The 12,205-nt window shown below is 42.8% G+C and overlaps 1 protein-coding gene across 1 annotated transcript in view; it reads left to right on the top strand.

Moving 5' to 3' along the window:
* Positions 1-12,205, top strand: part of LOC135905759 (MAM and LDL-receptor class A domain-containing protein 2-like) — a 180,349-nt gene that overhangs the window by 125,777 nt on the left and 42,367 nt on the right. Inside the window, exons 18-24 of the mRNA XM_070529435.1 lie at positions 3,857-4,003; positions 4,637-4,926; positions 7,643-7,745; positions 7,851-7,970; positions 9,867-10,129; positions 10,835-11,063; positions 11,529-11,663. Of these exons, the coding sequence (XP_070385536.1) occupies positions 3,857-4,003; positions 4,637-4,926; positions 7,643-7,745; positions 7,851-7,970; positions 9,867-10,129; positions 10,835-11,063; positions 11,529-11,663 (1,287 nt within the window). The remainder of the gene's footprint in view (positions 1-3,856; positions 4,004-4,636; positions 4,927-7,642; positions 7,746-7,850; positions 7,971-9,866; positions 10,130-10,834; positions 11,064-11,528; positions 11,664-12,205) is intronic.

Genomic DNA, 12,205 nt, shown 5'->3' on the forward strand with positions numbered 1-12,205 from the left:
GTAAAGATCGGCCCATCATCATCAATGTTTCAGATTTCAGGTATAAAACGAAAATCTTCAGAACCTGTTTTAAACTTCGTGGTTAGAAATCAGTGTATTGACTATTTTCAAAGCGAATTGTTGAGACTCGCAAACAGTTGTGGGAGTTTAGTGTTGAAGAGAGAAAAAAGTGGGCAAAAGTGAAACTTATGCTGGACAAAATAAAAATGAATGTTGTGGTCTGTGGTTGCAACGAGGCTACTAATAAGCGCTACAAATGTATATTGCCTCCTGGAACAGGTAACGATTGACTTCATCACTGTGCTTCTTCCCAGTTCAAGACAATAAACATAAATGTCAGAAACATTTTAAATAAATTGATCATGTTGAGGCGGTAGTACTAGAACGCTATTCTGATGTTATGGTACTTACCGAGACATGGTTAAAGAAAGATATCTTAGATGCTAAAGTTACTCCTTCTTGGTATAAAACACCAAGACCGTGAAACTAGAGAAGGTGGTTATGCCCTTTTAATTAAGAACCATATATCTATCAGTATTATTCTGCCTGTTACCAATGTCGAAGCTCTTTGGATTAAAACCCATCTAAATAATCAAACAATATTTATCGGTGGCATGTATAGACCACCAAACTTCACACTAAATATGCTTGAAAACCCAAGAAGCTTTATGGAATCGCACCTGCAGTAGGAAGACGATATCATCTTATTAGGATACTTTAATCTCCTATGAATTAATTGGTCGACGCCCTCTTCAGATGGCACTGAAGTTACAAATTGTGATCAAGTGCTGGAACATGCATTCTACTATAGTTTGACTCAATCGTCTCAGCTTGCACTCGTGTGCGTTCAACTGCTTTCTCAGTCATTGATTTAATATTCTCGTCTGATTATTTATCGTCGTTCTTCAACTGTGAAATTTATGAAGGCCTATCTGATCACAATATGGTTATAATGTCTTCAGATTTGTCTCCTAATGTGTCACACCAGCACGATAAAATTAAGATTCCAAACTTCAAAGCCGCAAATGATCTAGCTGTATTGGAATACTTAGAGCAGTCTTATTATTCGTTTTTGGATATGTACAGATCATGTAGCAGTACTGAATAACTGTGGCAATTTTTTCAATATATGATAGCATTCTGCTCACGAAAATTCATCCCTAAGCGTTATAAAAATGCAAGAAAAAGAAACTCATAGATAACTCACGAGTTAGCACACGTTAAAAGGCAGCTCAACGGAAACGAAAGGCATGCAAACTCAGTCCAAGCTCTGAAAAAAAAAAAAGGAAGATGCATACAACGTTTAGGTAAAGCCCTCAGACATAGTGTAAATACTTTTAAAGATAATTTCTACAACCTGAAGTTGAAGCAATTTCTCAAATATGTCCTGGACAAGTATTGAAGGTACCTGAACCACCAGCCAAGTTCTTTAGTGCGCATGCCCAGGAATGTAGCCAAGAGCTCGCAGAGGCTTTCAATTCTTCTTTTTTTTCTCTTGAGTTTTTTTATGCTTGATGATGGTACCTTGCCTAACTTGGCTGATTATTCAGACAGGCTTCCTATTCAGGATATAACGATTACTGAAGAGGGCGTCCTGAAACTTCTGCTTTACGTTTACATTGAAAAGCGCCCTGGACCTGACCAAATTCCTAACGATTTCCTGTACAAATATGCCGTGCGGTCATCCAAGTATTTGAGCTTAATTTTTAAATCATCAATTAGTAGTCGCTCGTTTAACCTCTGCTTGGAAGCGCGCAAAAATTGTGCCCATACATAAAGATGGCCCCACTACCGATGCTAGCAACTACCGACGTATATCACTGGCAAGCTACTACCTGAGCACGTTGTATCAAAATACTTATTGGCATACCTTTATAGAACATAATTTAATTTTTCTAGACCAAGATTATTGCAGGAACGGTCTATCTACCGTTACACAGCTTAGTGAACTTGTACATGACGTTTCTAGCATAACTAATGCCCATGGCCAAACTTATATAATATTCTTGGACTTTGCAAAAACTTTTTATAAGGTGTCTCATACAAATCTATAGCTTAAAATCAATGTTACCTTCAAAAATCCCGCTCTTATACGGTGGTTCGACTCCTATCTTGCACAAAGAGAGCAGTATGTACAACTGGGACGTCAACAATCTAATTTATTTTCTGTAGCATTTGGGGTACCCCAGGGAAGCGTCTTAGGGCCCCTCTTTTTCCTGGTCATCATGAATTATTTGCCTGTAGGCTCAAACGTTCGCAGACGACTGCATAATATACAGAGACTATAGAATCACCGAACGATCAGGCGGAACCTAATCTCAAATTACAAAAAATTAAGGCATGGTGCGATCATTAGCAAATGCAGCTAAACCCAGCTAAATTAGTATTCATGTCTATTTCTACCAGAAAAAAATATTGTTAATCTTTCATATCGTATAAACGGCCATCAAATGGCTCGAGTTAAACAACATAAATAATCGGGCCTCATATTCACATCCGACTCGCACTGGAATCTTCATATAGAAAGACTCTGTTCAAAAACCAACAAGTTCTACGAGTGTGCGAGGACTACGGCGAAACGTGCATTGCACCTCACTAGAAATAATATTTGTAGCATATAAAATCTTGCTAAGATTCATCATTGAATACGCCAGAATTGTATAGGATCTCTATACCCAAACAAACCACCTAAAACTTGAAAAAGTCCAACGTCTTGCTTCCAGGTTTATACTGAATAAATATCGTCGTTGTTACTCTCGACTGAACTATGTAAACTCGCTGAGCTCCTATAGTTAGAAAAACGAACCAAATATGAGAGACTAAAATTTTTCTTCTTAATAATCCACGATCAAGTAAAAAGTAAGATAAGCATTTTCAAATTAAAACTGACCAAACCATCTGACACCGACACCGTATGTACATACCCTTTCCCGTAGCCCTTACTGCTTATAGCAGGTCAGAACTTTGATGCAGGCCGACGTCTTAGCCTTTCCGCCATAATTTATATATATATATATATATATATATATATATATATATATATATATATATATATATATATATATATATATATATATATATATATATATATATATATATATATATATATATATATATATATGTATATATGTATATATGTATATGTATATATGTATATATATATATGTATATATGTATATATATATATGTATATATGTATATATATATGTATATATGTATGTATATATATGTATATATATATATATGTATATACATTTTTTTCAGCGGGCCATTAAACATTGGAATACTTTACCGGACTCGGTTGGCCACATCAAATTCTGCCAGTAAACTTTAGAAAAACTAAATCGCCTTGTGTCCCCTGATGCTCTGTCATAATATGGTTATCATGTTGAGTGTGACTTATTTTTCTTTGGTTTACCCTTACACAAGCTCTTGTTTGGTTAATCTCTCGATTTTGATGTACCAGTGATGCCTTTTTTATTCTTGCAAATGCACTACTTTTGTTTATGTACGCTATCCACTCCTCTTATAGCCCTCAATGGCTGACAAGTATGAATAAATAAAAAATTAATAACTATGTGTTATTTACTGCACTGTATGGCTCGCGATAGGTATCAGTCTCGCCGAACAGAACAGCTGCAGAACTGTCGTCTGCATAGCCTCTGTAGCTTTCCTTTTATCGTTTTGTTAAACTTATTTGCGGACGCGCACTGCACTTTAGTTTGCGCGAGCTTCGTCCCATTCTCCTGGGTAACGCTTCCACACTTGATGGCAGTGAAATGAAATACATTTGTAGAGGAAGAGGGCTTTCGTAGCTTCACTGCTAACCATACACTTTGTTTTCTCGTACATGCAGCGTACGTCATACTAGAGTGCGTGTGGAACACACCTAACAGATGTTCCTGGAGTCGTCCGGACGAAATTGTTGGAACTTGGAAACTGGGAAGCCGTTTTCCACCAAGATATGCGTTGGCGCCAGCTGCCTCGCCAAACGGGAAACCCAGTAAGCTACTTCCCCGCCTTAAGGCTGATTCGAACTGTGTGATCGTCGTATACCTTAACCCAAAGGGATTAATGTGTAAGTGTTTCACCAATGTTGAAAAGATATCGTTGTCTGTGAAATTGTGGAACAACCGCGACATTGCTTGCTTCAATACACTGTTCACATTACTGGCGAGAATGGCATTCTCCCTTCAAATTAGGTAAAAATGCGTGATAAACTGTCAAGGACAAAGAGGGTGGCTGTTATTTCAGCGATTCCGTGGCGTTTTTTTATTACGTGGTATGCCGGAGCTTTTGGTGATGTGATGTGGCACCGTCTGCTGCTCCCTGCATATTAGTGAAATAATTCCAAAATTTAGTCACCATACTTAAGCAAAACACCAATTTGTTCTCTTTTTTTTCCTTTTTACAGTAGCGACTGTCCGTTATTAGTATCCCATAGGAAATATGTCAAGCTTCCGTATAAGAGAAAACCGTTCCATTACCTTAGAAAAAAAAATCACTATGTTTGGTCAAACAGCCCAGCCCAGCGCAACTCAGGACACCGAAAGCAGTTTTTCCTGGCGTTGCAGCGATGCAGCGATAACGGCAGATATGGATCCCCGTTAAAACGCTGGCCCGTTTTTCTGCGCAGACGATTTCATCTACCTGAGCTGCAGCAAGCTTCACTCATCAGGCGCCGCGGTGTCCGCATCACTTAGCTCGCCCATCGTACCTCTGCAACAGACGGCCGTGTGTGCACACTTTTCCTTCCACATGTTTGGTCCCGGAAAGCGGGAGCTGAGCCTCTCGCTGCGCACCCGTCAGGACCACGCGTCGACGCAGAGCAAGACCCACGAGCTGTTTCGGGCGTACGGGGGCACCGTTGCGGACAGCTGGTACCACGTGGCCCGCACCATACGCTTCTCAGCACACGCGACTGCGGTGAGCAATGGCCTCGAACTGAGCAATGATCGTATTCTCGTGTAAGACGAGAGCACGCGTGCCTCCATAGCTCCAGGCGCTAACGCGCACGGCCTGGGAGGCAACGTCAGCCTGCCGCTGCAGAAAACATTGGCACCATGGCTGGCCGACCTCAATAAACAGAGCACACAGCCACTACCTCTACAGGCCACCTCCACAGTTTGGTGGCCCAGGAATTTTATCGGCGAAAGCCACTATACATATGCACATATACGTAAGCTCATGCGGTAACCACTGTAACGTATTTCTGGCGTAATTTCGGCATGCCTTCGCCGGTTTCACGCTGTGCGTCGACCATGCATGCTCTAATCACGGCTGAAATGTGGAGACCTACAGAATGCAACGTTTGCAACTGACTCAAGGGAAAGTTTCGACGATCCGACGTCATCACAGATCTGGCGAAAAGTCATTAGTTGTTTGTTTTGTCTTTTTCCATCTCATGCGCTAACTCATAAATATGAAGTAAAAAAAGAAAAGAAGAAACTCGAGATTGGTCTTTGTGGCTACATTGTGATAGTGCGAGCCTTTGACGGTTTGAACCTCAGCTAGTTAAGATACGGCTCCATGACGGAAAAACAGAGCGAAAAATGGGACAAAAGAAGCCAGACCCTTGTCCTGTTCTCTTTTTCCTGTCCCTTTTTTTGCGCCATTTTTCCGTCATCAAACACTTTGGTCGCGAATGGGGTTCAGATTGAAGATACACGCCCTCTGCACGGCTCGCTGTGGTTCCTGTATTGCGAGTATTGGAGTTAAAGCAGTCGTGCAGAGCATGTCAGATATATGTATGCTATACTCATCACGTCGACCGCGAGATGGAAGATTCCTTTCGCCTCGTGTGTGTGTACAGCGACCACATTTGCCAATCACTGGTGCCCTTGCACAAGCGATTCTCAATTGTGGTTGCTGCACACACACCATGATGCGAAAGGAATCTTCCATCTCGCGGTCGATATGATGAGTATAGCATATATATCTACCCTAATAGTCGCAATACAGGAACTACAGCGAGTCGTGCAGAGGGCAGGAGTGGCATTACTTCACTGGTGGCCCTGGCTTTGCACAAGCAAAGTAATGCCACTCCTCTAAAATCTTATTCTCACCCGTGAAGTTACTACTAACAGAACTTGAATAGATACGAATTTGCTGGTAACACCACATAAGCTGGTGGATCCCACGCTTTCCGACCTTTTAGCATAAGCGAAAGGGGATGACACAGGTGCTGCGTTATACGTGCACGATCGTCATTCAGTAAATGACACGCACACGCACACGCACACGTACATAGAACAAGAACAAATTAAGCTGATTGCAATTCCATTTCATTCGCATGTCATCTAACACACAAGAAAGGTGGTTAACCAAGGGGCCTGATTTTTATTAGTCGTATCATAAGAAGCCAACAAACGCTGACACCAAGGACAACATAGGGGAAATTACTTCTGCTTAATCAATGAAATAAACAAACGATAAATTAATGGAAATGAAAGTGGATGAAAAAACAACTTGCCACAGGTGGGTAACGATCCCACAATCTTCGCGTGGGAAGGTTTTGGGATCGTTCCCCACCTGGATCAAGTTGTTTTTTCATCCACTGGCGGCAAGTTGTTTTTTCATCCACTTTCATTTCCATTAATTTATCGTTTCTTTATTTCATTCATTAAGCACAAGTAATTTCCCCTGTGTTGTCCTTGGTATCAGTGTTCGTTGGCTACTTATGATCTAACACCCAAGTAATTCAATCTATATATTCGGGGCTGCCTAATGTTTTGCAGTTCTCAGAAGAGAACGGTAAATTAAGCCCATGGACTCTTCAAAAAACGCTTTACGCTTGCCTCTTCTTGTATGTCTAACGTGCTTTGATATACGGTGGCATAAATGACATCTAGCTGGTTATAAAGGCAAGTAAATTTGTGAAAGAGTATCAAACATGGATGAGATAAATATGTGCAGCTCAGGTCCATCTGTCTGTTAATCGCTTCGTTTTTAACACACCATGGTGCCTAGGCTGCACAACTCAAAACCAGCGAGGGCCAAAACCAAGTTCTCCCAGAGACACACGGGCCCCACTTTAGTGTAAAATATTGCACGTTTCACTTGCGGAAAGGAAGTCTATGTTTGGTGTGATCGCACTGGTTACTATCCTCAACACGTCTTGTAATGTAATGCATTCGGCCGTGGTCTACTTCGATTGTGGGTCGTATGTTGTGCAGCCCAGTCACGCCGGACAAACGTAAAAAGTACACGTTTTTCGTATACACGTGGTCATCTACACAAATGCGATCTTCAAAGCAACCAGCCCTTTTAACTGCTGCCGCAGTGAATTTTCGTCGCTTCATGGGAAGCGCATCCTCCTGAAAACGACGGGATCATATTCACAAGAGGTTTCTTACTCTGTAAAACTGTTCGTAAAAGCAAATGCTGGCCAATCATGTTGACAGACATATAATTAGCGAATGCGTCAGGATAAATAATTTCCTCCTATATGCTCTCCCTAGCATCATTAACTGTTGACTTCGTAAGGTTATCACGTAGTTTTCAGTTCATTCTCTTGTCCTGAAATAGGTATGTAGCTTGTTTAGAGGAATTTGCACGCATGAAAAGCGTGATATTTGCGGCGCAATTACGCACTGGCATCTCAACCACTGGCTCTGCCTTTGCCATTTTGATTCCACTCCAGCTCGAGTTTTCCGTATCCAGCGACAAGTGCGAGCGGGGGGACATCGCCCTCAGCAATATCCACGTGACGCCCGGCGTCTGCATGGACAATGATGACGGCCGAGGTTGGTCACTATCCCCATTTTAAATGCGGCACGCCTGCCACGTACCGCTGAACTGAGTCTCAGCCAGCACACATGTTCGGCGCCCTTTTCTTATGCCCTGAGCAGGACTGTGCGACTTCGAGCACAACACATGCTACTGGCACAACAAAGGCTGGACGCACGTCTTGACAGGCATGAGGGGTGACATGGCAAGCGCCAGCCTTCGCTCAGGACCGGCCAACTCCGGTAAGTGGAATACTTGCGATGCCTTCTCATTAGTGCTTCGGTTATTGATCGCAGATACATGTGAGGAAACGGGACTGTTGCAGTTTCGTTTATTACGTCACCAGCTACTTCGAATTACTCAGGATGTCTGTGCGTGTGAGCCGTGGTACTTAAAAAATGCCTGTGTACCTTCGGCCTTTGAGCCATCTTCTACACTTTCAGGCCCACTGCGTTTGCAAGGAGGTCGCTTAGCTATTTCGCTTTCCCAGCCATAATTTTTTTTATTTCCTGCCATCATTTGCTTCAGTTTCTTTAGTTTTTTTTTCATTTTTCAGTTTTTTTAATGTTCAGCTTAAATCAAAACACAAATATCAGGGTAGCTTGGTAGTCATAAACAAACAATAAATAAATGATTGACTAGACCTCGTTTTTCGCGTTTTGATTGAAAACATCGACACAGCTTAGGGAGAAAGGTCTTAGCAACAGGCTACAAAATGAAGCTGCGTTCTCCTGCTTTAGTTTGCGCAAGACTTGCCTATTTCATTCTTTTTCATTTTGCATATCTTTTATACAAAGACCGTTGTTTGTTTTTCATTTGCGTTCTTTATATTTTTGCATGCAAAAGTACTCGATCACTGAAATATGCATCCTCAGCTGCCATTGTCAAATTAAAAATGATAAGCAAGGTGAAAGGAAATTTGTCAAGTTAATGAAACAAAGTTCTGTGTGCATGCGTGCAGGCAATTATTATGCTACACACCAAAGGACACGCGCCATTCTCCGTTTTCGCGTGTATAGTACAGTGATGAAGCACGCACACAGGCACGCACCCTCCCGCACATACGTACCCGCCCTCTTAAACCCACACGCATACACGCACATAAGTCCTCTTCATTCCTACCTAATGCTACGCTGACTCTACGTAAACAGCCGCTCCATAATTGCGTGTTTATAAGTATACAAAGCATGCACAAATTTAGAGCCTTAAAAGGACTATGGAACAGTTATCTTGACCCGTCGTCTTGACTTTTGTTTAACTCTTCACCTTGGACGTCCAAGGTTTTTCTCCGTGTCCACTATAGTATACCATCCAACAAGATCGTTAGCGCCGAAAGTAGAAGGGGGAAAAGTGAAAGAGATTGACACTGGCGCCTGTACAACTGAGGCTACGAGCCTACACAACGTTCACGCGTCTGAAATTACAATACGCTGCCGCCCCACATGTGATCCGTATCGAAACACCTCATCGATGCCACAGGAGCTGCCTAAACTTACCCGATTCGCTTAGCTTATTCAGATTTCTCGTCGTTTACCTGCGTGATTGAACTAAAGAAGCGTACCCACCTTTGCCCTCTGAATTGCCGCCGAAAGTCTGCCAGACTTACGCTCTTTCATGAATATGACTATATATTATGACCAAATATTTATGTCATATATATATTTATTATCAAACATGTATATTTTATAAAATATGTACGCCACATTCTTGCATCGACTTTTTTAATCGCAGGGAAAATATAATGCAGATTGCTTACCCTATGATACCTTTATTTTCCTTTCTTTTTCATTTCTTCTTTGCTCACAGATTAAAGTTTGTAAGTTACCTTTACGTTTCACGTATTGCGGATATAATCTGACCGTAACAAATGTTTTGGTTTAGCGTACGTAGTATTGTTCATCTCTCTGTTTCCTTTCACAAGTACTCTTTTAGTAGTTGAAGTGCCCCTTGTATGCGGCACGTGTCGTCTCTATTAACTGTAAACCCACACATCACGTAATGCATCTTGATACCTTCGAGGCCAATAACGTGAAATGAAATGAAAGCATCGTGTACACGAAGAAACGGCTGCTTCAACGAAAGGTTTTACGGGGCTCCGTTAGGCTCCACTGACCAGTGACAACCGCCTTCTTGTGCAGCTGGCTTCCTTCAGCTGGTGTGGTCCAAGGGCGCTGCCAACCAGGCCTCCCTGAGCAGCCTGCTATGGCCTGTCCAGGACCAACCTCGCACCGTCGAGCTGTGGTACTACAGAAACGTAACAGGAAACGGAATCCTCGAGGTCTACCTGGTCGACAAAGCAGGCTCGCAACTCGCTAAGATCTGGACGCTGCCGAACGCTACCGAGCCTCACACATGGTCCTTGGCTCGCGCGGAGATTCCCGATCAAACCGTGGACTTTAAGGTGAAAGCAATGTAGAGAGTAGTGGGATGTCCTTGACGGAACTGCTTCAGCCGCCAAAAGTCGGGGCTGTTGCGTTTGTAATGCTGAAGTTCGCTTCTGGAAGGTGCCGCTGAGAAGTATATAAGAATTGTTACTGACTACTCCTCCATGAGCGAAATGCCGTTTTAGGCGCTGCCGTGTTTCCGTGCAATATAAAGCATCGCCATAGGAAATTTATGTGGAGGCAGTAGTGCCTCCACATAAAAAAAAGGTTTTAGTGGATCACAACCATTTTAACAATTCTTCTATATATACATCTAAACTGTTCTACAAAGACGGCTTTCAAAAAATGGTGGTACAGACGGGTCAAATCCCTTCAAAAGAGAGCTGACGATGTGGCGCAGCTTCTGGACGAAAGTATGTTAAGCGCAACTGTTTTACATTTACTGCAGTGGTATCTTTGCGGTGAAGTGCTGACTTAAGCTGGTACCATATGCCACTGTGATTCATATTGTGAACAAGGCGTGAGACCTGGCAAGATGACGATACTGGCGCATGTATCGTCTGCTCTACTCCCAGTCTCCCGTACTGTTTAACGTATACAAACAACTACATCTGGCTTTGCGAGGGTTTGCATACGGCACGATATTTTTTTGCTGAAGATGATGAGTACAAAAGATACACAAGATCGTCTTGCATGTGATTTATCGCATCGTCCCATTGCAGGTGGTGATAGAAGGCAAGTTTGACCCACGTTCCAACGTGAACGCTGTGATTGCGGTTGACAATGTGCTCCTTGACTTGCTCCCACCTGCCCATGTGGCTGACTGTGATTTTGACCGAGACCTTTGCGGATACGTCAGTAAATCCGACTCGGACTTTCGGTGGATTGTGGGCAGTGGTCGTGTGTTCAGAAGACAACCGGGTGCCCAAACCTACAATATGATTTCTTCCGGTAAGGCAGCCGCTGAGCAGCAAGCATTCGGTTACGACTAAGGTTTTTGTTGTTTTGCACAGAAACACGTACCTGTTCATTATGACATATAATATACATATGTTAGCGTCCGTGAACAATATCAATTGGTAATATTTACCATTCGATAGTAGTAGCGACTCAAAAATATAGTGATGAAAATTAGTAGCATAAAGTTGCTAAAAAGAATGCCGGTTTACAGCATTCACTGAAGGCAGTAGCACACAATATCACTAGGAAAAAAAGAGCCCTATGTAATGCAATAATATAATGCTACAGAAGTTATGTCATACTTATGCAAAATGCAGTAGAGCAGATAACAGGTTGCCTATTAGAGTAACAGGACGGGTTCCAAGGGAAGCTAAATTCAGTCGAGGACGGCAGCCAAATTAGTTGGTGCTATGAAATTATGACATTTGCAGATGATGTTGTTTATCTCTCCTTTAGGTGCGGGTAATCCTGGCCGATTCGCCTACGTGGACACCACTGTATCCGCAAACAATTCAGCCGCCCTCCGTAGCGCCCATTTTAGCAGCAAGGGCAATGAAACTTTGGCCGTGCGCTATTTCAGGAGCGGAACAGGTAAGCACAAAACACGAAAAATATACCTCTGCATGGATCACTGTAATAATAACCTAGTTGTCTCTTACTGCGGACAGCAGCTGTGAACTAGAAAGTAGGCTGAGCGTGTTCGGTTGGGTCAGGTCGAGTCAAGTCGAGTCGAATCGAGTCGCCTCGACTCATTTCAATTCGTTCGAGTTGGGTCGGGTTGGGTCTGCTCCGGTCGGCAAGTGAGTCGGTTGGTCTCAACAAGCTATTATTCAGCATAACCTGCGCACCCGCCGTGGTGGGGAGGGGCTTTGATGTTGCACTACTAATCCCGAGTGTGCGGGATGAAATCTTTGCCGCGGCAGCCGCATTGCAATGGGCAAAATGCAAAAAAAAACACCCGTGGTACCGCGCATTGGGTGCACTTTATGGAACCTTAGGCAGTCGAAATTAATCCGGAAACACCTACCGTTGACCTCATAAGCATATTGTTTTGGCATGGAAAACCCCACAATTTAATTTAATAACCTGCGCACTGAACTATGTAGGTTTGGCGCTTCCCGGGATGGCACGAT

The sequence above is a fragment of the Dermacentor albipictus genome, chromosome 1 (genome assembly GCF_038994185.2).
Source record: "Dermacentor albipictus isolate Rhodes 1998 colony chromosome 1, USDA_Dalb.pri_finalv2, whole genome shotgun sequence".
NCBI classification, from domain to species: Eukaryota; Metazoa; Arthropoda; class Arachnida; order Ixodida; family Ixodidae; genus Dermacentor; species Dermacentor albipictus.